The 25,646-nt window shown below is 48.9% G+C and overlaps 10 protein-coding genes across 10 annotated transcripts; 5 read left to right on the top strand and 5 right to left on the bottom strand.

Annotated features, from left to right (window-relative positions):
• Nucleotides 1–2,035: 2,035 nt before the first annotated feature.
• On the bottom strand, nt 2,036–4,431 carry DEU56DRAFT_983316 (uncharacterized protein). The gene is made up of 8 exons (XM_041359944.1): nt 4,122–4,431; nt 3,661–4,071; nt 3,471–3,490; nt 3,095–3,424; nt 2,862–3,044; nt 2,669–2,812; nt 2,279–2,622; nt 2,036–2,215 (listed from the first exon to the last, which is right to left on the bottom strand). The coding sequence occupies exons 1-7, from the start codon at nt 4,339–4,341 to the stop codon at nt 2,281–2,283; spliced, it is 1,650 nt and encodes a 549-aa protein (XP_041204527.1). The 5' UTR covers nt 4,342–4,431; the 3' UTR covers nt 2,036–2,215; nt 2,279–2,280.
• Nucleotides 4,432–5,548: 1,117 nt separating this feature from the next.
• DEU56DRAFT_825542 (uncharacterized protein) lies at nt 5,549–6,931 on the top strand. The gene is made up of 4 exons (XM_041354291.1): nt 5,549–5,725; nt 5,779–5,919; nt 5,983–6,282; nt 6,334–6,931. The coding sequence occupies exons 1-4, from the start codon at nt 5,582–5,584 to the stop codon at nt 6,436–6,438; spliced, it is 690 nt and encodes a 229-aa protein (XP_041204528.1). The 5' UTR covers nt 5,549–5,581; the 3' UTR covers nt 6,439–6,931.
• Nucleotides 6,932–8,599: 1,668 nt separating this feature from the next.
• On the top strand, nt 8,600–9,451 carry DEU56DRAFT_574223 (uncharacterized protein). Its single transcript, XM_041346886.1, has 2 exons — nt 8,600–9,192; nt 9,266–9,451. Coding segments are annotated over exons 1-2 (504 nt in total). The 5' UTR covers nt 8,600–8,690; the 3' UTR covers nt 9,268–9,451.
• Nucleotides 9,452–9,616: 165 nt separating this feature from the next.
• DEU56DRAFT_873115 (periplasmic binding protein-like II) lies at nt 9,617–11,054 on the top strand (the record flags this gene model as incomplete). The annotated part of the gene is made up of 10 exons (XM_041355838.1): nt 9,617–9,638; nt 9,695–9,775; nt 9,829–9,883; nt 9,948–10,037; nt 10,087–10,173; nt 10,241–10,311; nt 10,373–10,485; nt 10,558–10,752; nt 10,823–10,896; nt 10,964–11,054. The coding sequence occupies 10 exons, from the start codon at nt 9,617–9,619 to the stop codon at nt 11,052–11,054; spliced, it is 879 nt and encodes a 292-aa protein (XP_041204530.1).
• Nucleotides 11,055–11,259: 205 nt separating this feature from the next.
• Nucleotides 11,260–13,728, bottom strand: DEU56DRAFT_574365 (uncharacterized protein). The gene is made up of 3 exons (XM_041346887.1): nt 13,691–13,728; nt 13,160–13,644; nt 11,260–13,094 (listed from the first exon to the last, which is right to left on the bottom strand). The coding sequence occupies exons 2-3, from the start codon at nt 13,620–13,622 to the stop codon at nt 11,587–11,589; spliced, it is 1,971 nt and encodes a 656-aa protein (XP_041204531.1). The 5' UTR covers nt 13,623–13,644; nt 13,691–13,728; the 3' UTR covers nt 11,260–11,586.
• Nucleotides 13,729–13,895: 167 nt separating this feature from the next.
• DEU56DRAFT_825559 (transcription factor iws1) lies at nt 13,896–15,359 on the top strand. The gene is made up of 5 exons (XM_041354292.1): nt 13,896–13,960; nt 14,008–14,068; nt 14,128–14,352; nt 14,401–14,641; nt 14,695–15,359. Exons 1-5 carry the CDS (start codon nt 13,937–13,939, stop codon nt 15,260–15,262), a joined length of 1,119 nt encoding a protein of 372 aa, XP_041204532.1. The 5' UTR covers nt 13,896–13,936; the 3' UTR covers nt 15,263–15,359.
• Nucleotides 15,360–16,525: 1,166 nt separating this feature from the next.
• DEU56DRAFT_825580 (uncharacterized protein) lies at nt 16,526–18,695 on the bottom strand. Its single transcript, XM_041354293.1, has 6 exons — nt 18,567–18,695; nt 17,824–18,510; nt 17,005–17,775; nt 16,903–16,950; nt 16,821–16,838; nt 16,526–16,765 (listed from the first exon to the last, which is right to left on the bottom strand). The coding sequence occupies exons 1-5, from the start codon at nt 18,660–18,662 to the stop codon at nt 16,830–16,832; spliced, it is 1,611 nt and encodes a 536-aa protein (XP_041204533.1). The 5' UTR covers nt 18,663–18,695; the 3' UTR covers nt 16,526–16,765; nt 16,821–16,829.
• Nucleotides 18,696–19,311: 616 nt separating this feature from the next.
• DEU56DRAFT_825583 (uncharacterized protein) lies at nt 19,312–20,648 on the bottom strand. Its single transcript, XM_041354294.1, has 9 exons — nt 20,547–20,648; nt 20,279–20,492; nt 20,187–20,232; nt 20,058–20,137; nt 19,940–20,003; nt 19,797–19,883; nt 19,719–19,735; nt 19,517–19,653; nt 19,312–19,461 (listed from the first exon to the last, which is right to left on the bottom strand). Exons 1-9 carry the CDS (start codon nt 20,590–20,592, stop codon nt 19,388–19,390), a joined length of 765 nt encoding a protein of 254 aa, XP_041204534.1. The 5' UTR covers nt 20,593–20,648; the 3' UTR covers nt 19,312–19,387.
• Nucleotides 20,649–20,743: 95 nt separating this feature from the next.
• Nucleotides 20,744–22,751, top strand: DEU56DRAFT_825588 (P-loop containing nucleoside triphosphate hydrolase protein). The gene is made up of 6 exons (XM_041354295.1): nt 20,744–20,790; nt 20,838–21,455; nt 21,506–21,792; nt 21,845–22,060; nt 22,117–22,294; nt 22,342–22,751. The coding sequence occupies exons 1-6, from the start codon at nt 20,788–20,790 to the stop codon at nt 22,387–22,389; spliced, it is 1,350 nt and encodes a 449-aa protein (XP_041204535.1). The 5' UTR covers nt 20,744–20,787; the 3' UTR covers nt 22,390–22,751.
• A 217-nt stretch (nt 22,752–22,968) lies between these two features.
• DEU56DRAFT_962076 (uncharacterized protein) lies at nt 22,969–24,622 on the bottom strand (the record flags this gene model as incomplete). The annotated part of the gene is made up of 3 exons (XM_041359353.1): nt 22,969–24,125; nt 24,166–24,363; nt 24,410–24,622. The coding sequence occupies 3 exons, from the start codon at nt 24,620–24,622 to the stop codon at nt 22,980–22,982; spliced, it is 1,557 nt and encodes a 518-aa protein (XP_041204536.1). The 3' UTR covers nt 22,969–22,979.
• Between the last annotated feature and the right edge of the window lie 1,024 nt (nt 24,623–25,646).

Here is a 25,646-nt window from a genome sequence, read left to right on the forward strand (position 1 = left end):
GCCTCCTCTGTTGGTTTTATTTACGATTGGGGTGAGCAATATCCTCAGAGCATAAAAGAATTGCTGACATCTGTATGATATTCTCAGCGCTTACATTCGAACAAGAAGTAGGTTAATGTCATGACTGAGGCAGCCATCTCGCTAATAATGGGTTTTACAGGTTGAACTGATCTGGGTGAGCAGACTCCCGCCTTCAAAAGAATGATGTGGAAATACAACTAATTTGCGGCAGAGACAACGCTGGTCCCTGATGACAGTTCTGTATCTCAGTGTATGTAGCTTATGTTTTAAGTGTGCTTAGCAAGTTGTGCTGACTTGAACGTATCCTAGGTGCGCTACTGTGGAATATTATATGTTGTGTATGTTTGGACGTCCGAGACACTGGTGTTGCGCTCATCAGCCATCTCTCACAACCAGGATCTACATACTGCGTATGTCTCCTCGCATACATCCTGTTCGTGTCTTCTGATTGGCGGCGTACAGCCAGTGTTTCGACAATTTCGATTACAGATGCAGTGAGTATTCCACACTGATACCTTCCATTCCCGTGAACGACCATGTAGGGGTGAGTGAGTTTCTCGAACAATTCGGTGGTTAATATACCGACTGCCACAGCTGTGAGTTTGTTTCGGACGTGTGATCTTCCGAAGCTCATAACTAATGTTGCTGGATTTATCAGGCCGCATGGTGTTCGACGCACTAGATAGCGCGGATGAGATTGTAGATGTATTACTGGGTGGTGAGCTATGTACCTCCGTGATATTGGCTTGACTGAAACATCACGCAAGTCATCATCATCACTCGGTTGTATGCCATGTATCAGCGATCCAGAAAGGTGTTGATATTTCTCATTGTCATCTTTCTGACTATCAGAATTGCCAACACAGTGATGGCCGCAATATTTATGATGCGTATTTCAAGGGGTAAGGTTTCATGCAAGACTTTTGAGCGCATCAGGCTCATTTACAAATACCAGAGGAACTCGTTCTCTCTGGCACCTATCAGTGCACGGTTAGCTACGGAGAAGACGCCAAACTTCTGGCTTCCATCACTTGGGTACTCGGCACTGTATGGGATGTTATTGCACTGTGCCTCGCAGTCTATATTGCTGTCAAGAACTTCCGTGAACTGCGACGATACTCAACAAGAGGTATCATTGGGGACTGTTTCACGGTGTTAATTAAAACTCACGCGAGTTACTTTGCGAGGTAGGCTCATAATTTAAATGTGGTTCTCTTTTCCGCTGATGTTCTGCACATGCTAGCTCTGTTGTTGTTACTTGCTTCCAGCTCAGTTATTATTCTCCAGCGATCTCAGTGGTATGCCGATCTGTCACTGACCTCTGCATGCGAGCGCGGTTCATCATTTCTACAGAACCTATATTCCCTGGAATCTCAGATCTATATTGGTTTCACTCAAGTCTTCCAGGTCGCACAAATGTTTGTGCTGGGACCACGCCTGATCCTTAGCATTCGAGAATATCGTGCTAAGCTCATGGCCAACTCCGATACAGCAATCACTATCACTTCAATTGATTTCCAGGAGCGTGTCCATGTATCAACTAGCAGTAGGGTGTGGCACGGGGAATGCTAGGCTCGATGATTCACGCTTGTCGGCACGTAGTCTGCAGGGAATGGGAGAAGTTCTATTTATAAATATTATAAGTTTCATCGTAGTACTCATGTTGTCGTAGTGCCAGTGGTACTTGTTTAAGTCACTATTCGCTACCACCGGTTTGTATATCACTGCCATATCTCATGCAGCCTCCAAAACCACGCTGTCTGATGGGAGGAAGTTAACGCATGTTGGTACCTTACCCGCGCCCATTTCACCGCTTCATCGGTTCTTGAAACCACAGCACAGGCCCGCTCGTCTCCTCAGAGCCCAAAGTAACAGGTACATCAAAGATAGGAAGAGATTCAATCAGGTAAGGAAACTCGCACATGAAATTCTGTGTCTTGATGCGCCTCAACACCTGTCGTGCTCTGGTTTCGAAACGTAAATGTTTGATTCTGGTAAGCATCATGCAAAGCTTGCAGCAATCAATATGTATTTAAGGGGGTGGTAACGATCAAGTAAGATGCACGATGCGGTAAAACAAAGAAAGTGAGAATTAGGGCGATAACAGTGGAAAGGTGACTGAGATTATGTGTGGGTGGCAACAGGATGCTGGAAGTGCCCGAGGGTAACGGGCAACGAAGTTGACCTAGTAAGTCTGAATTTGGCTGGTCGTCACTTCTCATGAAAGCGGGCGCCCAAACAAAAACCAAGTACTCACCTTCATCGAAAATGAAAGAGATCGACGTACTCCTCATCAATATCCTGCGAGCTATTTATCTCTGGCTGTCCGGTGGCGGTTCCTATGAATGCTTCCGCGTCCTTTACAATGTCCAGCATATTTTCCTGGGGTACGCGGTTGATTGCATTTAAAAACATACGACTATCGTACCCCCAGAGCGATTCGGAGAAGCTATCATTGCCGCTCATCATAATCTTCCATATGTCGCCGCTATGAGCTTGAACCTCACTCTTTCGTATGGCTTTTTTCTTGCCTTTTGCAACGGTGGTCGCAACCTCGAAACTCATCTGTCCGGTCGAAAGGAGACGTAAGGCGCGCTTAACCTAACGACGATCAGTGCAATAAGGTAATATAATGGTATAGGCATACCGCTGCTGCAGAGAGTGCAAGTGCGATTCGACAGTGTTGCTCTTCGCTTCCGAGAAATTCGACGGGTGCACGACCTCGAGTGTAATCGAGGTGAGCCACAAGTATTTTCAGTATGAATGGCGATTGCCACATCCCTGTCCACTCCTAAACAACGGGAATGTTAGCATGAATTAAGCATAACAGGTATCCCAACCTTCTTGTCGTCAGAAGGATAATTTTTGAAAAGAAAACGGTTTCCTTCAAGATAAAAATTAGCAAACTCGGAGCGTTGCTCGTAAGTTGCAAAGGAAGGGGGATCGGATGCCATGATGCTCGTGATCATCACGATGGCAGCGGATCCGAATCCAACGCGCCATAGGTTCAACCACTGCTTGGACTGTATGATAGAATTAACAGCAGTTGACTACTTGCGTTTGTAAGACATACCGCATGTAAGACTGCATCAATGCAGTGTTTCAATGGAGGATTCCCTGAGTACACAACCCTCCAAGCTGCCACGAGGATTTTGATCAGACTGTCATCGTCAATGAACCATGGATCAGTGTTCTCTCCGCCAGCAGCATGTGCGATAGTCGGGATGAATACACCACGCCAGGCATTGTCGTCGAAGCAGCTGGCAGGAAGGTTCAAGTTAATAGTCTTGTGTCTTGCTGTGGATAGTTGTATCGTGGTGTCTGGCAATTTGTCCTTGCGCACTGCCTCTGTTGTTTTCATGCGCTTGGCTGGTGGCATGTTGTCTACCCCATCCAGAGCAGTCTAAGGAGATAGTAAGCATCGCAATACACAAGTTTACCAAACATACTCCTGCAACTCGTTTGTCGCCTGTAAAGTTGACAGTTGGCTCATCCAAGTCAATAACTCCCTGTGCCCATACCGACACAGGGTCAGTACATGTACCGTTCAAGTCACTGGTAAGGTCGTTCACAGTACTCCAGTAAAGGACAGTTAGCTCGGTTAGCAACAACATTGTGGTTGAAATTCAGGGCACTTACGTTGACGGCGAGTGGGTGTTTGTATCTCCTCTGAGTTGTATTGCCGAACATCACTACCGCCACCACCATGTAGTGGTCCACCCTTCGCTTTCATTCCTAGAGCCATCCGTTCCCTGCCATCTCGATCTTTTGGAAACCATTCCTCTTCCTTGTTGACCACTGGGATTTGGATACAGAGTGTACATGAATTAGGAGAAAGGTTGCGGATACTCGTGTTAAGTATATCTAGTGGGGTTTGGGACTTCTCTTCAGCTAACGATAAGTAGGTGATAATGCCTTTGGTCACGCAGTTGTGATATAGAGCGAGGAAAGATGGATACGCCCTCGACCAGCTAGGCACGTTTCCACTGGATGTGGGAGGAAGGTACTGCAGCTTCGGGGCGGTGAACGGAACTGCTGCTGCTGGTGGGTCTATTCAAGTTGAAACTGGCGGGCAATCGGGGTTCGGTTATGTCTGGAACCAAGTTTAGACGGGGAGCTCGCTATCCATGAGTGGGCCATATTTCGCACCCGTCCGGTAAAGATCGACAAAGAGGTGCCAGAGGAGCTGGAATGAACGCGAGCCTGACGGGAAGCCATGGTCAAAGAGGGAAAAGTGCTCAAAACCAAGGTCGCATCGCAATGTTCGAGCACGAGAAGAGCGTTCCAGCTCTTTTTGTTGCAAAGGACTTCAGTCTCCATTGGTAGGATACGACACCGCCGACAGATCAGAAACCTACGGGACACCCAGTTCTTGCTCCAGGGCCCACATAACGGTGGGGTGTGGCAAGGGAGACCCAATATTAAATTCTCACGAACCCGCATTTGACAGAAAACTGGAATATCTTTATTAAATTTCCCTCCATGTTCGCTCGACATTGAGTCCGAGTCGGGGACGTGCTCAATGTTCATATAATCACTACTACACGGTGGGTCGTCCATGCTCTCACTCATCGCACGAGCAAGTTTGACAGGCAGTCATTTCTTTCGATGTGCTCAGAACCACGTCCCACGTTCCAGACTTCTTCAGTGTTGAAAACCACTATAGTCAGACTCTTCTTGCGTACCGCAGTGAACCGCGCTGCACCTCTCGATCGACACCGAGTCACCGACAATGTTCAGAATTTCAAATCAGGCCAATACTTGATACTGATACCAAACTCGCGCACCCGTGGCACGTTGCAACATAAATCGGAGCACATCAAGGTAGCTACGACAGCTCGTCCGGTGGCATTCGAATCGAGACTAGTAAGTCTCGCATATATACATCCACTCTTGTGCTTCAAGTATCACGGAGTGGTCATGCTAGATGAGCCCATCACCGCCACAATCGTCAACGCAACCATCTTCTGTCTTACAGACTGACTCTCAGATGCAAGGCGAAAAAAAAACGCTTTGTAAGTACTCTGATTAGGGACGTGATGAAATGGAAGTATAATTTGATAATCAGGTATGATATATCGACCCTCACGCAAGAGTGGTAAGGCGTTCTTGGTCATGACTCAACCTGGTACGTGATTCTCAGGTCGTTTCCCCTGTATATATGATGGTTGCCAGCAGTTGACTCGGACTCTATCAAATTCGCCATGAGCGCACGAACTGGTGTTGATGCCTCAGAGTCGGTGGTTGTCGTTGTGTAAATTACCATGAGCGGAAATTTTCAAGAGGAATGCGACCCTTTGTTCCAGAACCTTGTGAGTAGTCCTCCGTAGGCAGAATGAAAGGAACACGGTCGTTTCTTCAGGCCTAGTATGTAGTGAGACACATCTGAATCATACATGCCAGCATCACAGCAGTCTAGTATTTATCAGATCGTATGATATGCAGCTCATTGGACATTCACCCAAATTTACATAATACTAGGTAACGGCATATGGTTAATGTGACAAATATATATACACGTCGGGCCAATCAACTTGAAGTCTTCTCTAAGGCAATCATCATGTCAGACCCTGTCTCTTCCAAGTCTGCCTTCTTATGCATGTATATGAAGAACCATCCTGATACACTGGTTGCATATGTCAAATATTTCGGGAAAGTTGAGGGTAACGTGCTTACCGCTGAGATGTCTAGCATTGATTCCAAGGTAGGCCTGGGCAACGAACATCCTAACCTTGCTGGCATTGACGAATCCACCAGGGCATGACGCTTGTGTATAAACTCAAGTCCGGACAATCGAATACGATTCGAGTGTCATTCGATCCGCCACTTTCAGGGTACGAAGAAGTTAAACCCCGCCTTCTGAGTATGAAGGCAGAGGCGCAGGAAGGTCTTGGTATGGTGGGTATTCGCAAGTGTTGCTTTCAGTCAGTCTTGTGTCTGATATATATCCACCGTATCCAGCTCAAAGCTCCTCAATTGACCACATTCCGGCTTCCTGGCGCAACTGCCATCGCAGGCGCAGTGCTCACTTTGTCAGTGTACTTTTATTTCATTTCACCACCATCCCTTGGCACGACAGTCCTCTCCATCCCTGTCTCCACTATGGACACGTTCTTCTCCCCAGCGCACGCGTTCAGAAATGCCACCGGTCTTGGTCTTTCCTTCCGAACTGCTGGTGCAATTATCGGTGCCATTCATGCAGTTGAATCATTATATACCTGGTCACTTTGTAGACAATACGTGAAGGGCACTGTAGCGACGGTGAGCCCATCTCGTGACTCTTTGAGCCTTACGCTCCAACTTTATGTTCAGGCTGCTTATATTGGCGGTACGATGATGGTCGGCGCCCCGGTGTGGTCAGACATCAAAAGACGAGTTCAAGAGAAACGCATTGAAAGCGTTATGAAGGTTGAATAATTGACTTTCTGCGCGCGTACTTTCCCGGTTCCGGGGAGAATGTACATGGTGGTTCATGTTGTTCTTGTATTGGTATGATGATATCGATATACTTCACAATTTATGTTTTGAACCATAGCGTTCAACTTTGTTATACAGTTGCGACAATCTGAATCTTTGTTTCCGGGGAGGATGAAAGTGATAGGTGGGACACCGATCATGAAGGAAGGGCAAGAGAAGCGCGGTGCAATGGCTAGGAGACTAGTCCAAGAATCACACTTATATGACAGCTATACATTTGCAAAGGTGAGCTGTTTATTGAATTGTGAAAGACCTGTCCTTCGTCATGGCCTTCGCTTGGTATTCGGAAGCATTAATGACACGTATGCCACAAAAAGAGGGATGCATACAGCAACGCGCGCGACGGGTCACGGCAGGTCGCTTTTAGGTTCAATTACAAAGACATTCCCACGGGTAGTATGTCTTTTGTTGAACCCACACTCAGTACTCAAGCTTGCGTTGCAAGTTTTGATCATTCTTCATGTCCGATAGGACCGATACGTTGAGCCAGTCGCCGAGGAACTTGCTCATTCGCACAAGACCACAGTGTTTATCGATGTCGATGATACCTGGCCCATGCATACGTATCGATACTAGCTCGGTGCAGTTTGCAAAGTGACCGAACAATCAGTCCAACGCTTGCTACCGAAGTTGTGCGCTCGTGGAAGCACACGTACGTCTGGCGGCGCAGATATGGCAGGAATGGCCTGTTTAACTCCCTCATAACTACTGCTCCGAATCAGGACAGGTCTGGTAACGGTTCCATGGTCCCGCCAGCGCGTCCAACAGCAAAACTATGCCATTTAAGACTTTGAAAATGTAATCGTAGTTTGTAAAGCACAACCTAATCCGATTCTAGCAAGCACCCACGGAGTCCCGAGACCTGACGGCACCCAAGTGACACCTTTACTTGCTCATTTCTAACTTTTCTGACGGTGTGCCAACGTAACGCGACCATCTTGTCAAGAGACTTGGATAATATGCTGCTGGCGCTCGTGTAAAATATCGCCATCAAATTTTGAAGAAATGAACCATACCAGGCATCTGTATAGTGCGTTCAGCTTCAACATGCCCCGATTGTGCCCCGATGATGAATTAATATATCATGCTCCAGTGAATTTCATATGTGCACAGTACAGATATGTATGCACATTCTTGCCGAGACTGACCTTCCCTCTCACAGCTTTATGCGGGATATCAGCCGCTTACTCCGAATGTATCTCTCCTTCCCTCATTGCATATGCTCGCCCCTCATCCCATTCGTCCAGGCTTTTTCGTCTTCAGAACATTTGCGCTCTGGAATAACAACTGATTCGTGCCCGTTGCCACACTGATTTCCTTTCATATGAGTTTAATGCTCCCACTAAATCACAAGGGCGTTGTAGATGCATCAGTCAGGCTGCCATCGTAGTATGCGCCAGCACTTACTTCGCCACTACTTCCACCGCACAATGTATGCGCTCTCGTCTCCCCATCGATGCTCCCCCTGCCATTCACATATTATCTTTCTTCTTTCACAGTTGCGAACAGCGCGATCCCGGACATCACAAGTTGTTTTGACAGCACCAACCTCTTCCTATCGTTTCTTATTTTGTTCGTGTTGGAACTGGGTTTGTTTCTGGGAGCATCCATATACACAGACACACGTTAACCAACGCTCTCCAGGGCTCGTGTCTCTGATGCTTAGTATACGTGTCTGTATGCCGTCTTCGTGAAGCTTAACATTTTCTACTATGCATACGGTCTGTGTGAGTCAGGATATGCATTGATGTCATGCATCCGTGATCATCAACGATTCTTGTTGCGGAAGTTTTCTTGGAGGTGGACGTCCTTGCGTCGCTGCTCCTCCGTGTGTGTGAACCACTCAAACCCTGCATTACCAAGCCATCGATGTTCTGCACACCCAGTACGAGTACTACCCCATGTTCCAAGAGTACACTGTCCTTTTCCGCATTCCTTTCAACAAAATCTCCAAACACACTCATGTACAGTTTCCAGTTTATCATCCTGGCCATCCTTGCCTTGCGCATGCACCTTCGTCTCTGGCAGACCAACCAGCGTGTACAAGGCTATGACACCGTCGTGTCAGGTTTCGTGTTTATCCCTCAGCCCGATATGTCATATGCGAGCCGCACGGCGTGACGCTTCATCGTGCTGTTCGAAATTGTCACTCAAATCTCAAGCTCTCCTGAACGTGGTCCAGCCACAGCCACATGCCCCGCACACCGCAGCACAACTTGGCATCGGTCATCGTCGACCATCTCCAGGATTGTGTGGTCGTAACCTTCAAGCCTCATTCCGTTATCATGAACGACGTCAAACAAGATCGCCACATCTTTCGGCTGGAATTCCTCATGCTTTCATCGCAGGTTCCGCATCCAGATTCGGCGAGCGCTTCCTCGGACTGCAAACACACCCTTGATGAGCCTAATGTTATTTGTGTGAATGAGCCTGTATTCTGTGGGGATCGCATCGTTGTCCCCTATCAAAAACCGCACACAATTCGTGGCACCTCTCTGTGTGTGTACTCAAGTGATAGATTGGAGGAAAGGACAGGCAAAGAGTGTAAGTCCTATCTACTCTTGAACACTGCCGGTCAGCATTCTCAGTATCTTTTAGGCCAACAACTTGCAGCTACGCGGATATCTACTGGTAGCTCAATTTATTTTTATTTTTTATTTTTATTCCAATTTCTGTCCATTGGGGTAAAGCTGTGTGAGTTGAGTCGTCTTCCTGCACTTGTCCTCACTTACTAGTATATGTGCCACGGATGCTCAACAATAAGCAGAGCAACTGTCTCGAAGAGCCCATCGATGGTGCCACTGATCAAAATGCAGGGTCCATGCACACGTCGAAGTGGGTGGCATGGCAGTGCCTTGGGGGACCCTGTTCAAAATGATGTCTACACTTTATAAAATATCTTTGTAGTAGCACGCATGTAATAGCAAAGATCTTGCTTCAATGGATCATGGTGTTTGATATATTTGATACCTGGTAAACGCTTTAGCTTACCACGACCCCATGATGGGCTCCGATATGCGTGTGACAGGGGCCGATACCCCAGATTAGAAGTTGTTTGGTTCCCAAGTCTCTACGACGAGACGAACCCGACTTTCTCAGTGTCTTCTCTACTCTTATCATGGTTCTAAGGATTGGATATGGTGCCGTCTGCTCAAACTGTTAGAATAAAGTGATATCTGACACCTGATTCAACCAGTCCGAGAACATTTTTGTTCTCCCCTGCTGCAATTCGAGGCAGAAGACAAAGGCTCAATGTTTACTCTCGTCGAGTGCCCCAGTATGCATCTCATATTTCTCCTCATACGATTCTGAAGCAAGCATCCAACGCAGGCGGCACAGGCCAGCTGATTTCCCGACTCACGAATGACGAGATCGATATCGCAATGTACGCCCGCCCGATCTTCACAATGATGTCTTTGATCTTATCTTATCGTCCGATACCAAAACAGAGCGCTCACCGATCCCTTGATCGCAGGGATTGCAAAGGGCTCAGAAGCGTACAAGCTCGTAGGGAGCTACGTTACGTCACCTCTCCGCTGGTGCGCCCAGATTGACTTACAAATGAACGTATGATCATCGTTATCGTAGGGCGGTCATCACGGGCAACAAACCCTCAACATACAATCAAATCTCCGACCTCCAAGGCAGCACGATCGGAATCTCAAGAAACGGCAGGTGAGCACCCCAAATCACACGCTTCCACCACGAGTGCGTGATTCATGTACCGGGATTGGTGGCGTAGCGGGAGTCAGACGATGGCGTACGTCATGGCGCTGCAGCAGCGCTGGGCAACGAGTGAGCTCAAATTCCAAGGTGCGTGTCCGATCAGGTCCCCTCCATCTTCGGCATGACTAACGCAAACACCGATGCACAGTCAATAACGATATCCGCGGCCTCATCGATTCCGTGAATGACGGGACGACGAGCGCATTCATGTGGGAATGGTTCACCACGAAGCCTTTTGCAGACGCGGGTGAATGCCGCTTCGTGAGTTGTACATATGATAATGGCATATACTGATATGCTGACCAGTCCCATTATTAAATTCGTTGGATATAGATCGGCCAAGTCCCAACGCCATGGCCCTCCTGGCTTATCGCAGCGCACCCGACACGTGCAGAACCAGCCGCCGTACGCACCTTCCTCAACAATCTCTCGCGCCACGTTCGTGCATTTGCCTCTGCAGAGGCTCGTGCGGGCCCGAGCGTGAAGTTTGTAATGGAGACGTTTGGCTATCCTGAAACGGACGTGAAGGTGATGAGTTTGATCTTGTACTAATTCCCGGTTGTGAGGGAGTGCTGACCTAGTGCATTCATTTGTGAAGGAGTGGCTTGATGCTGTGGAGTATCCTGAAGACTGCGCAACGATACCGTGGAACGTCATCGTCGACACGTTGGGGTAGGTGCCCTTTCCCTGCGTTCTGGTTACGTTCACGTGCTAAACAGTAGCTGATGCTGACGTTTAGAGTCCTCCAACAAGCGGGCGCGGTGGCCTCACCCGAAGGAGATGTCAAGCGGGACCGATTTTTGAATCTGGACGTCGTAAAGCTCGTTTGACCCGTGAACAATCATTACTTATCAAGTCATTATTCGTCACTGATGGCCTTATCGTGTATGTCAAGAAGAAAGCTGCAATTGCAACATTTAATGTCCAACGTTCAAGCTCCGGATGGGCGATGTAATTACGACACATGTTGTGCAAGTACGGTCCGAGTCCTTTGAATAGTTGAACAACGTTCCACAGCAAATATTGAAAGTTAGTACGGCGACGTAGATAAGCAGCAGTGCATGTGACAGCTGATGACAGTTACAGATACTCTACAAATACACGACAAATATCCGTGCAACGGCCGCTGTGAAAAAGTCAGAATGTAGAAATAGAACCAATGTTGTGCAGCGTCCGGCGTAGTGATGGTGTAAATGGCGAATACAGTAAAAGTAAGACTGTTCTCTAAACAGCTATGAAAGTCCTCAAGACCGTAATATACGAAGGTCCCTCACCGAGCCCGAAGGAGGTTGTAGCGGCCGTACAAGCCTTGTAAACGCAATCAGCACCCCTATCCATCCAATCAAATGAATACAATAACACTCACTTTAGCCATATTCGCCTGCCACCGCTCTTCTCCCTCACAAATTCCCACACGAAAACCTCGCCTGCATCCCCTGACAGACAATCCACGAGTGTTTGTCTCCCCTCACGCGTGCCCTCCGTCTCGAGGACCCACTCACCTCGCCAGCCTTCACCAAGCCCATCGTCGACGTCGACAAAGCCCATCCCGACGCGTGCACGTGCGACCCACATATGTTTCTTCGCTGCGGCCCACCCTCCACGGGACTGTGGTGACCGGACACGTTCTGTTGTTTGCACGAGATTAAGTTCGGGGACGCCACAGCCGCCTGGGGGCGAGAATGCGAATAGGGGATGAACGTGGGAAGGCATGAGATGTGAATAGTACAGCGGCGATGGCAGGCTAAGGGGGTCATCGACGGGCGGAGGTGCAGGAGGGAGGAAGGGAACAAGCGAATGGCCGTTAAAAAGCAGCCATGATTTGCGTGGCGGGCTTCTGTCGGATTCTTGTGACGATGATGATATCTCGTCCGATTCGGGGGTGGAAGGGACGTAGCCGAAGTTACAGACGATATCCCCGGTTGACAGGTGTTCCCAAAGACCGTTGTCAATTAGCAGTTCTTCGCACAATGAGATTGCTGCGGGGATGAGGCCTGTGCAAGGCACGAATACGCGCAGCACGGGCGCCCGGGTTCGTGAGGTTGCCGTGTGAAGCTCGTGTGGGGAACTAGTGGAGAGTCCAAGAACGTCTTGCGCCCCTCTCCGAGATATTGGCGGGGATGGACTGCCACTGACCGAAGATGACGCACTGGACATCTCACTGGATCCTGTGCGTCTGTGGGTACGCATTACAGATTTTCTGATATCATCTTCTGACAAAAAATTCCGATGACTCGCATACGTGCCCGGTGGCGTAGGCACCGAGGGTGGTGTACCAGCAATAGTGCGCCGCCATCTGGCATCGTAGTATTTGAGAGACCGGGGCTCTGACAGCGGAGGGGGCGGAGGGGTTCTTGCGCCGAATATGGAAAGCTTCCTTTGCTTTCGGTTGATTGGCAGATTGATGTCAGCAGAGGTCCTGGGTTTTGAAGTGTCTCGGCCTCTTAGCCTGGAGTCATGCGATATCTGGCTGCTATTTGCGCGGTCACGGGCCCGACTCGTGGACCGCCTCGGATCTGATGCAGTACCTGAGGGATAGGCGCTTGGCGGAGCCTTTTCGGATGCGTCAGATACGAATGACAGAGGGGCAGGGAATGTGAGCTCGCGGAGGCCATGAGGCAGTGTAGGGGATACTGAGGAAAATCGTTGAGGTTGGAACTGGGAATCATCATCGATAGGTAGGGGGAGGGAAGAACTATGGACGAGGGATTGAAGAAGTAGTACAAATCGGGAGTGAGTGAGACAGAGAATGGCGAGCTTGTGGGTTAATTTCGCGGTGGTTGCGTCATAATCTCGGCTCGGCGGTAGGCTCGATATGCTCCTGAGTGCGTGCACTGGGTATTGATGGGGGGGAACTCGTTGTGAGATAACTAAATTTAACCAGGTGCAGTGACGTTAACGTTGGAGGGTAACCCGAACAAAAGAGAAAACCAACGCAAGAGGTCAAGGTCTTGGAGGGAGATGTCCAAATCTTGACACTTGGAGAGGTCACTATGCTTAAGAGCATAACTGTAGCCCGGTACAAAATGGGATAGTACGGCATCTCTGAAATCCCGAGTATCCCAGAGCTGCCTGATATCGGAGCAAGTTGATAACAAGACGTAAAAATCAGCCCATGGTATGAACTGTAGAAAGCGTGCGAGAATGCGGGGCTGCTTGAGGGAATGGACGGTAGCACGTTGCATTCTTTTCCATGCCAATGCTTTGGCTACGGATGAAGCTAGCTGCGGTGGACGGTCCTGAACAAGGCTCGGCCTTCTGGCCGACCGTAGTGATTCGTTTGGGTATGTACGTCTTTCCTTCGGAGTAGGAAAGGGGATGTGGTATGATTTTTGAGATAACTCCCGAGGTAGTGAAGGCAGAGGTCTGTCTCTGTCTGGGAGTACTGGTGGGTCCATGGATACGGGATCACTTGAAGTGCTGGATCTTGAAGAAGTAGAGTTAGTGAGTGATGGAGTGCGCTCACCGTATGGATCCATTGCAAGGAAGGGAAGGAGCATAGGTCATTAATAATTTTTTTGTGGTTGGTAGGGGGGGATCGACAGTTGCTAAATTTCAGTGATTCATGGTCACTTTATGATGGAAGGGGTACAAACAAATTAGGCGTGGTGTCCCTTCCTCAAATATTATGTAATCCTGTGTTAACTCCACTTTATACTTATTTGCTCCACGATTCATTCACTGCCTTACAGTCATCATTGCATTGGTCTCAATGGCACCAGCACCGGCGCCAGCAGTGAGTATTCAAACAAATTATACGCTAATGTCGCTAACCGCAAACAGGAAGAGAATCTCGAGCGCGACATCTTCGGTGATGGCTCTGAACTATCTTCAGAGGAAGACGGCGCGTTCTTACACCTTTCTCACATTATCTCCAACTCACCGCACTTTATTCTCTCACAGATGCCCCGCAGCAGCGCCAGAGACAGCAGCAACGCCGTCCCGTAGAAGAAGATACTTTCGGCTCATCTGGAGGAGAGTCGAGCGATGCTTACGTGCAGGAGCGGCAGGCCAAACCCAAGCGTCGCGTCAAGCGACGTGAGGACGATGAACCTCGTAGGGTACAGAAGAAACGCAAACGAAAACAACTCACCGAAGAAGACCTCAACGATCTTCCCCCTGAGAAAGGTTCGTCTTAGAAGTAAATTCATCGGCCCTGACCAACCGTTCCTCCAGCAAACAAACTTCGGCTAGACATGCAGTTCGATGCTATTCTTAAGCCAAAAAAGGCAAATCGGCAGAAAAAGCCAAAAAAAGATGATGAAGAGATTTTGGACCGGTTCGCGGACGAGGAGGTGTCTCGTCTCAGGGAGGCCATGCTTGGTGCCGCAGCTGATGACGAACAAGCTAACCGCGATAAGCTCCCCGCTACCAACAAGCTGAAACTTCTTCCTCAAGTAATGGAAGTCCTTCGCAAGTGCGCAGCCACCCTAATTTTTGGTTCACGTCAGCACTAATATTATCTCCCAGGCAATCACTCTCACAATCTATAATGGACAACAACCTTTTGGAAGGTGTCCGTCGCTGGCTCGAACCTCTCCCGGATCGTTCCCTCCCGGCCCTTAATATCCAGCATGACTTTTTCCCCATCTTAAAACGCATGGAATTTATTGACAGCGCCGTACTCAAAGAGTCCGGTCTGGGTCGCATTGTATTATTTTACACTAAATGCAAACGCGTCACAGCCGACGTACAGCGCCTCGCCAACGAACTCGTATCCACCTGGTCACGCCCCATCATCAAACGCAGCGCCTCATATCGTGATCGTGTCGTTCCGGTCGCAGAGGAGGACGGCACAGAGCGCACAAATGAACGTCTCAACGCTATTTTAGCGCGTGCAAAGGAGGGAGAAAAGAACCGTATCCGGAAGAACGCCGTTATGATCCCGCAAAAGGACATCGGCACGTACACGGTTGCGCCGAGGACCAGTGCGAGCGTTATGAAGGGTAATCACAGTGTGGACACTGATACTGTGCGGAGGAAAGTTAATGCTGAGCGGTTGAGGACCCTTTCTAGGAAAATGGCCACACGTGCATGAGCATTGCATGTTGGCGGTTTTAGATTTGTTGTATTTTTGTATCATAAACTTTGAAAATATAGTACCTGATTGATCCGTAACAACGATTGTCAATGTATGTGAGCCGTAAACAGAATTTGTCACTGCGTGCTACTGACACGAGTGCAGATGTGCAAGAAAACGAATCACATACAAAGGGGGTTCGCTGGAGTTGCTGGCCTGAAAAGCGAGCTCGAGGCAGACGAGCAGATGTCGATGCGTCATGGAGCCCCGTTAGTCACGGGCGGAAAAATGGGCCTGAGGACCAAGATTACGAGCTTACGGCCTGACGGCCGAGCATGTGTCTATTACGATCCCGTAACTGACACGTCTATGTATGTTGGACTTATTTCCGATCACATGGGCTACGCACATCACCCAAAATACCAATTGTCTGCGTTAATATTTAGATCAAATTACACGAGACTAGTTGGCCGTGTTCATCATAAGCATTGCTGCCGCCGCCGAAATTCCTTCTGGTCTGTGAGGCCCGAGCCAACCTCCGCATGTATAGGGGAAATGAACTGAACTTTAACAACCGCGCCAGGTCATGACTACATATGGCCACATTACCATGTAAACCATCGATAGCTGATTCACAGCTAAGAACACCTACGCATATTAGAGTAAGCCGATCGATCCTGTTCCAAAAAGAACTTGCGAAAATATCGAAAAAGGTATGCAACTGACGATTGCAACATTGTAAGCATGATTCGAGATGATGTCTCCATCCGAACACGGCACGAGCAGCCGACCAGCCATGCGGATGAGAAGGTCTGGTGAGTCGGGGTCGTGGATATTCCGAACGAGCAATGACTCACTTCTTGGATAGTTCCATACGTGCACATAGAAGCGATTGTCAGAGGGAAATCACTTCACTCTTTCTCCGGTACGAGATAGAGGAGGAACACGGGCCGTTTTGCTACCAAACACACTGATTCGGTGTTTGATCATGCGGAAAGCAACACGTATGTTGGGGTCCCCAGTCAGACCAGGGAATCTCGATAGGTGTCTCTGAGTGAATGACCTTTAGTAAGAAAGTAGCCATGTCGAAAAGAACGAGTCATAGATGACATACAACCTCCAAAACCATAATTTGAAACCCCAGAGAGGGTAAGTAGCTGGGTATCAGACCCGAGAGAACCGCTGTGCCACAGGTTCGTCTCATAGCACATCTTGCACATCGATCAAGTCCAGGGTGGCAGATTCAATGGAACCACGAGCATAAAGCCCAAGCCTGTATTGAATGGGGGGCAGAATTCCGGACCATATAACAGAAGGTTTTACAAGTACAGCGCGAAACAGAAGTTAGCCTAGGAGGAAACATGGAATCACGGGACATATAGGGGACTGACAAAGGTTGGGGTGAGGAGGAACAGGAGATATATCAGCTTTGCGGGAAGCGATATGAATCCAACAGCCATCGTCAGAGTTTATGAAGAATAACTGATTACGGGGAAATTTGCAGCAGAAAACAATTGGAAACTTGATTGGCAAGGTGAGCGACTCGTTCATGGTGATCACAATGACGACTGCTGACCCCCAGGCATCACTGCCGCTTTGTGCCCAATGCCCATGATGAGTTTAACATAGTCTCTGAGCCAACAGCTGAAAACCTTCACCTCTAATACAGGGGAAACGACCTGAATATCAATCACGTCAGGTCGAACCTACAGTGCGGCCATGTTAAGCTATCGCTTTATGTCATAATTAAGTGCCCTCACCCATGTTAAAGTAAGCCGATCCTGTTCCAAGAATAACCCCTGAAAGTCACGCGTCGGAAAAGATGCATGGCAGACGGTAGCAGAGTAAAAATGATCCGAGGTGAAGTCTCTATTGTAGCCCGGGTGAACTAGTCGAGCAGGCTTGTAAATCAGAAGGCCTGGTGAGTCGAAGCCGGAGAAGTTTTTGGAACGGGCAATGACTCTTTCATTGAAGTCCCATATATGCACGTAGAAGCGACCGTTAGTGGAGAGCGCTTCTAGTCTATGTCCAGGTGCGGGGGTACGATATCGAGGAAGAGCATAGGCCATTCTGCTACCGAACACACTGATTCGGTGGCTTGGGTCGTGCGGAAAGCAGCACGTATACCGTGGTCCCCAGTCTGACCAAGGGACCGAGACAGCTGTATGTGGGTGCAGGTTCTTTTCTGAGAAAATGATCATATCGATGACCAAAATCATGGGCACTGCAGGAAGAGCCATCTCCAAAACCATGATTTGGGACTCCAGAGAGGGCACGGAGTTGGGCACAAGGTCTGGGCGAACTACCGCACCTGGGAACGATGGAGTGGTATGAACAATGCACGATGGAGCGCGTGCAGAGGTGCACGTTGGAAAGAAATAGGAGATTCGGTGCTGAGGCGACCCATCAAGTTCCTGTAATGTGTACAGCATTATAACACCGTCCAAGTCGATCACAACAAATGTCTGTTGGTCAATGAGATGAACTTTGATCTGATCCCCAGAACTTTCAATTTGGTAGCCTAAATTATGCTGCTTAAACTGAGTGTGGTAGAATTTTTCAAGATCAATGGGACTTACACTCTTTGCCTGTCCTTTCCTCCAATCTATCACTTGGATGAACATCGTTTTCCTCCACCGATTGTCCGTGTGTGTGTAATAGGGGACAACTATGCGATCCCCGTAGACTGCAGGCTCTTTCATACACACAACATCATAATTGCCACGCGCATCAAAATAATGTTTGCAGTCCAAGGAAGTGCACGCTAAATCCTCATGCGGAATCTGGGATGAAAGCATGCGAAACTCCAGCCAAAAAACATGGTGATCCTGTTTGACATTGTGCACATTGACTAGGACGAAACGGGGCAAGGATATTGTGATCACAAGATCCTGCAGAGGGTCGACGATGACTGGCGCCAACACGTGCTGCGGCATGGGGGATAAATTGTGGTTGGGCCACGTCCGGGTGTTTGTGTTACACTCCTGAATTAGGAGATCCTCCTCTCTGGACGTCCACCAAAGCCCATACTTCATAAATTGTGCCTCTTTGGTGGTGGTAGGTGCGGCAGCCACTGCTTTTTGAAAGATGGTGTTCACATGGAAATCAGACTGCGACATGAATACAAATTTCTTCAGTGAGCTGTTCGTTTTGAAGTATTGGATCGAGTCCTGGGTAGTGGTCTCGATGATTCCTCGAGCAAAAAGCTCGAGCTTGTGTTGAATGCGCACACAATTTTGAGCCGCATCCCTGAAGGTTTTGCAGGCCTAGCGTCAACGGAAGTTAGCCTTGGGGAACCTTGGAACCACGGGAAATAGCGGACTGCTATTGCACAACGACAAAGGTCCCTTGGGGTGAGGAGGAATAAGATGTAACATATTAACTCTGTTGGAAGCGACAAGAACCCGACATTTGCCATTGTCGTGGCCGAAGAAGAATGAGAAGCCAAATCGTGACAAATCAGATTGTTCATTACATCATAATCCATCACGATTGATTGATTTGAGCTCTCCCAAGTCTCCTCTGATCTATATCATTAGCGCCTGTTGTCGACACGACTCATCGCGCCCATGGCGCCTCCCTCACGGCTGCTCAATCATGAAAAGTGCTAAGAGTTTTCTGTGGAACAAAACCGACACGAGTCACTTGCACTGGTCATCAAACATACACAGTGGATGTTCAGTCGCAATGACATGAGCATAAAAGTCTGTGCACATTGCGATCTGGGTCTCGTCTGCGTGAACGGGAGATCAGCTAGCATTGTAGTCGAGAGTGGCGTTGTGCCTTTGTCTTCCGCTGCAAACAGGAGGGGGGATGGAGTGTTCTGTATTGTGCATCGGACGAGTCAGTGTTGGAAGAGTGTTGAGTAGATGATACACCATGTCTGCACCATGTCTTCGATCTTTCGAACCTCGTCCCTTGCAACTTCGGTGTGTATGGCCCCTGTCACATCGGAATGCATGGTACATAGCAAGTATCATGCCATTAAGCCAAGAACTTTGGTACATGCGTGCTACCACAGAAGCTGCTCTTTTAAATAAAAAGCGATCATTGAATGAGTATCATCCACGCCAGTACAAAGTAGAAAAGCCTACAATGCGAGAAAATAGTTATTCTCGCAGCGCAATAGACTTCAGACATGACTCACAGGAGTGGGTATACGGCGAGCAAGATGCGTTGTGGTTCAATTTTCGTGCCGTCCAAGAAGTTTACGGATGCTGGAGCCGAAATTCAGAGTCAAAGATTGTATGAGTTGGAGTACGCTGAGCTTACCCCATATGCACCAAGCCCAGGCAGCCAGGGCTACGGGCGCACGCACCCATATGACACGCACGAAGCACGAGATAAGTGCAGCGATATCTAATGGCGCTATGCAGTAGCCAAGTGCACAGAGCCCTTGAAAGAAGGACCTGGTCATTGGAGTGTGAATATCATGGTCAAAATCAGACGAGGGAGGCACGGATGCGTTGCTCACACTCTGCCACCGAGAAGCTAGGACAGTTTGAGACGCAAAATTAGTGTCATTGCATAAGCGGTTGTGAGCGTTCCCCACCTTAGCCTGGACGGTCACGACAAGAGAGCCAAGGGAAACGATCACAACCACAGAAGTGAATACCCCTAATGACTGGCTGGAGGGTGCCTGTGGTCCGTGAACAGCATATAGCTCATTTTACATACAACACATAAAGGACGCACATTCACGCTCAACATGATGCCTAGGCATAGACAAAGCAATAATGGTCCCCAAAGATCCCAGTCTCTGCAAAGGCAATATCAACAAACGAGCACGACTGGAGTGTCAGGCGCCACAAACCTGAGGACTTCGCGTCCACTAGACTTACGAGGGTAGAGCACATGTACCAACTTCGAGTATATCGAAAGCAAGTCGCGTGCCTGGGCCTGGGGTCAGATCGTACGACGGAATAAGGGCGGCTGCACTGACGATTGTGGTGGTGACAGGCTCATCTAGAGTGTCCGCCCCAGAATACCTAAAGAATGTTTGCACAAGAGTCGATGCAAATATGCGAGACTTACCGAGTCTCGACTCGAATGCCGCCGACAGTTTGCCTGTTGGAACTGCCGGACGAGCTATTGGCACCGATGTTGCCAGACACATTCTGGTTCTGAGAGGGAGCTGCCGAAGGTTCGGCAAGCTGTTCTGGCTCCCTTGATTTCCCCTTGTCTATGGCTAGTGATGGTACTGAGAACCCAGGAATGTCTTGCTCGTCTAGGTCATCATCGTCATCATCTGGATGGGTGCTTGTTCGAATGGTTATGGACGTGGCACGAATCTAGAACGCACCTGCTTCTATGAATCGTGAAGTAGAAGTCAAGGCAGAATGGTTCATGGTTAGTTTATGTCGCAATTGTAAGTATGGGCACTGGGTAGTAGTGGTATGACCCCACTGCTTAGCGCTGGCTAGCTGGCGGACATTGACACGTCATCCATATGAGGAATCATGTTCCCGCGCCCGTTTTGGATGGACTGACGCGTCGAGCACTCTTCTGACATACGTACCTGCACTCATTGAACTTCGGGAAACATGGTTTGTGATCAGCTACAATCCTTCACCTTTATCTGAATATCTTACAGGGAAACGCACCATCAGGCATGCCGCCTGGCCAACCTCAAGGCCAGGACAACAAGGATAACAAGGACAAAAAAGCCGAGCCGCCAAAGAAGAAATGGGAGCCGCCTCTCCCGACCCGTGTGGGCAAGAAGAAAAGACGCGGACCAGCAACCGCCTCCAAGCTACCCCCCGTCTTCCCTGCTACACGGTGTAGGCTCCGTTTACTTAAGATGGACCGCATTAAAGACTACCTGCTCCTGGAAGAGGAATTCATTCACAACCAAGAGCGCATGAAGCCCGAGTCATCTCGTGAGGAGAAGAATCAGGATGAGAGGTCTAAGGTGGATGATATTAGGGGGACGCCGATGATGGTGGGCACGCTTGAGGAGATTGTTGATGACGACCATGCTATCATCAGTACCGCAAGTGGCCCGGAGTCATACGTTTCGATCATGAGTTTCGTCGACAAGGATAGGATCGAGCCCGGGTGCTCAGTCCTACTCAACCACAAGAACCAGGCGGTAGTCGGCGTGCTGGAGGACGATACCGATCCTCTGGTCAGTGTCATGAAATTAGACAAGGCTCCCACGGAAAGCTACGCTGATATCGGTGGTCTCGAGAACCAGATCCAAGAAATCAAGGTAATTTTCCTCCTCGATTACCGCAGTGACGTTTTTATTCCTTAACCCAGGAATCTGTCGAACTCCCCCTGACACATCCGGAGTTATATGAGGAGATGGGAATCAAGCCACCGAAGGGCGTGATTCTTTACGGTGTTCCTGGAACAGGAAAGACTCTCCTTGCCAAGGCAGTCGCAAACCAAACGTCCGCAACATTCTTGCGCGTGGTCGGTTCAGAACTTATCCAGAAGTACCTTGGTGACGGTCCCAAGCTTGTTCGCGAACTCTTCCGCGTAGCCGAAGAACATGCCCCCAGTATTGTCTTCATCGACGAAATTGACGCTATAGGTACCAAACGGTAATGACGCGTCTTACATTTTGTCTACGAATACTGACGTTGCTACCTGAAGGTATGATTCAACATCGGGCGGCGAACGTGAAATTCAAAGAACGATGTTGGAACTACTCAACCAGCTTGATGGTTTCGACACTCGTGGCGACGTCAAGGTCATCATGGCCACGAATAAGATCGAGACGCTAGATCCTGCACTTATTCGACCAGGTCGTATAGATCGAAAGATTGAATTCCCACTGCCTGATGTGAAGACCAAGCGGCATATCTTCCGGTACGCCTTTCCTCCTCTCTTGCATAGTCTAACAAACAGCGACTAAATAATTACAGATTACATACTTCGCGTATGAGCCTGAGCGAAGATGTCGATCTCGAGGAGTTCATCATGGCCAAGGACGATCTTTCGGGTGCTGATATCAAGGCAGTCTGCACAGAGGCTGGTATGCTGGCTTTGCGAGAACGTCGAATGCGGGTGACGAAAGCAGACTTCACTGCTGCGAGAGAAAAGGTATGTTGGATGTTTGAAGTGCGGGTGACGTTACTGAGCCGTTGTAGGTTTTGTACAGGAAGAACGAAGGCACTCCCGAAGGCTTGTATCTGTAGATTATTCTTGTCAATCCTTAATTCGCATTTCCATACACTGTCGTCTGATTGGTGTGCGTGCGTTTTGGTGAAGTGAAACCTTCTGTCCACGCCCACAGTCAGTATGTCCGCTTTTCTATTTAACCATAACTTCCGAACGCTTCCGGTCCTGCCATATGCTCCACTTTAGTGATTTCCACTCATCTCCAGACCGTCAGTGATATAGCTTGATCAGATACTAGTTCTCATTCTCGCCAGCTCTGGGACGTTCGCAGACGTAATTTAGTCATGATTGAGCATGATCGCGAAACAAACCAAGTCTAAGCGTTTTCTGCTATGTAGTCGTGCTGTAGCCGCACTTCAGCTTCCTCCTGTTGTCTCGCTCGAGAAATTCCTCATTGTGCATCGTGCATTAAGCTCGCATCGCCCTGTCGATATTGGCGTTGGCGTGATGGATGGCGAAGGGGTGAATTGTGCGGGCATATTTGGGAACGAAAGATTTTGAGCACACCAGGAACATAAGCATACAGAGCTGGCGTATACAACAGCTACTATATCACACTAGTACATATACAACTGGGTTACACTGAGACCTCCTCATAGATGGATCCTCACAGGAAATCATCAGTGTCCTCCCCCTCGGTATCCCGAAGGTCCTCCAGTTGTTCCAATGCTTCTTCCAGTGCTTTCGTACCACCATGAGAAACCCCGAACATACCATGCCAGGTGAAAACATCTAGATTTGGAAACACCGTAGCTAGGAAATATGGGACACGCGCCTCTTCCGACACACGCGAGTGTCCGACATTCAGCTCTTGGAGGGCTGTTTGCGTGGGCCAAAGCTCCTGGTTTCCGTCCTGTGTATGAGGTAGTGTCGGCAATTGTGTGCCATCGAATGTTAAATGTAGGATACGCAGCGATCTGCACCTTGACGCCAACGAAAGCATTGCGGCGAAGGTGACGTCGTTAGAAGTGCCAGGTCTATGCGAGGCGAACTCCAATTCACAAAGATTTGGCCAGGCAACCGCAACATCATCGATGAACGCATCGTCAAGATCGTATATGCCAATGTCGGAGAATATGACAGTCGACAGCCTTCTGAACTTGAGTAAAGGCCGGAAAATATGGGAAGGGAGTATGCTGTGGCAGTCAGGACCTGGACGCTGATACGAGTCCCCGGCCATAGAGATCTTTTCCAAGGATGCAAATGTTTGGCAAGACATGGACAAGGATTCAATGAATGCGGTGATTTCCGTTGGGCGAGCAGGTGTGGAGTAGCTGATATGGATGGATGACAAGTGCGGGGTGGTAACTTGATGAAGAAAGGATGTACACAGTGGCAAGTTATTGGCCGCGAGAATGAGGTGTTTGAGGGTTCTCAATTCAAGTGGTAAATCACCCGATGGTGGGTTGTCCACATCGTTGGATGTTCCGTACAAAGTAAGCATCAGGGTGTCAAGACGGCACGAATGCTGGATGTTGGTAATGTTCTGCATCGCCAGGCACACGTTGATTCCATCTATGGACAGTTGCTTTAACTTGGGAAGCTTTACGAGACTCGGAGGGATTGTAAAACGGGCCGCCGATATTGACAGTCGCTGCAGGCCGGGCGCTTCTGCGAGGAGAGCGTCGAACAATTGCTCTACCTTACGCTCTTGGACGCCTGGCGGTACGTCAAACAGGAGTGTTTCTAATCCGGGGCGAAAAGAATTGGCGAAGCAGCCGGAAGTTTGAACGCAACTCCGGCAGATCAGCCACTACGTTGAAATCCAATGCGCAGAGGTTCGGGAAAAGTACCGCGGGAGGGAACAGCTTGAAAAGTTGCTGTAGTACACGGCGACTGATATGTGGTTTCATAGGAGAAGTATATTCAGAGTACCAGTTCGCATCGGAAATTGGGAGAAGCCTGCGTATCCTTGACGCGTTCAGTCTGGCGCGCTCCCAATGCATGGGGAGCGGCGGCGCAGTGTCGGAAAAATTCTGTAGATTGGAGCGCTGTGAGCATCGTCCTGTCAAGACTTAAATTGCATACATCACTCACAATGGTGTAGTCCGACTCTCCGACTATCCAAGTGTGTTTAGGCAGGCACATGATGAGGGGTGCCAAATGTGACTGCTCTGACCAGAGCATATTGAGGGCAGGAACTGAGAGTGTGGAGCAGGTCATGGCAATATTTCGCATGTCTTCCGCAGAGGATGTGACATTTTGTAATATTGCGTGAATGATATCGTCGACTAGCAGAGCGGGATGCATGCTTGAAAACTGTTAGTGGTGCTGGATCATTTGCACGATCCTTCTTATACAGCCAATCTCACAAGGATCCAGAGCCGCAGGTCTTGTGGTGTTTTGTTCGGGTGTGAGGGTCCACTTGTGGAGGTCATAGCGTTATTAACTCGATCGGCTGCTCCGTTGTTGACAGGAGCAGCGCTGTAGATGATTTCGCTGGATGCTTGCGGTACGGTGTTCGCTGCAGTAGTGTTGCTGAAAGGAAGATAAGCACACATGGTTACGTGCGTCGAAACGTAAAAGCCTTACTGTTCATGTGGAGTAACTTGTAACCTTAGGAGGAGGTACCAGACGCCGACTCCCGAGTGCTTATTTCACTCGGTGCTTTTGGTTGTCCTCGGAACGGCGGCAGCCAAAGAGGTCTATGTCAAGACAATTGACTCTCTTTCATCCATGGAGCGCTAGTCAGACCAGTGGCCGTCACTAGGACTACTGAATGAAAGTTACTTGGGTTTATTTTGATTTATGCGGCCCAAGCCCCACAAAAGTGTTTCAAGTTGCTTCTACGCACCGAGAATTAATTTTCTATTCACGGTGTTCTGACCTGCTATGTACCAAGTTGCCAGAGTCATCGTTCATGCATATGGTGTCTTCTGGATCCGTTGAAGCGAGGTTATTTTACAGAGGCAGAGAGCGTGAGCCTGCTCGGAGATAGCCTTCTATCCGTCCCGGGTCACGCCGTCACGGGGTCTGTCTGGGTTCATCCCTCTTACAGCTGTGTGCGAAACTAATGGCAGTGACAAAATTTAAATTTTGGCATCCGCGGTGACGAAAAAGGAAATACATAGAACGACGCGTCCTGGATGCTGGGGAAAGCTTTGTGACTTGTCCAGGTTTTTCAGACACTGTTAGCCATCCCTACTACGTATACTTTCGCTATACGTGTTATATATACAATTTGCTATGGCGAAAGGAAAGAAGTCTGCCCCGAAGAAGCCCACAATTAGAATACCACCAAGACCACTCCTCTCACTGACACCAAATGCTTCAC

Source organism: Suillus clintonianus (assembly GCF_016758775.1).
Source record: "Suillus clintonianus strain FC179 chromosome Unknown DEU56scaffold_88, whole genome shotgun sequence".
Taxonomy (NCBI): Eukaryota; Fungi; Basidiomycota; class Agaricomycetes; order Boletales; family Suillaceae; genus Suillus; species Suillus clintonianus.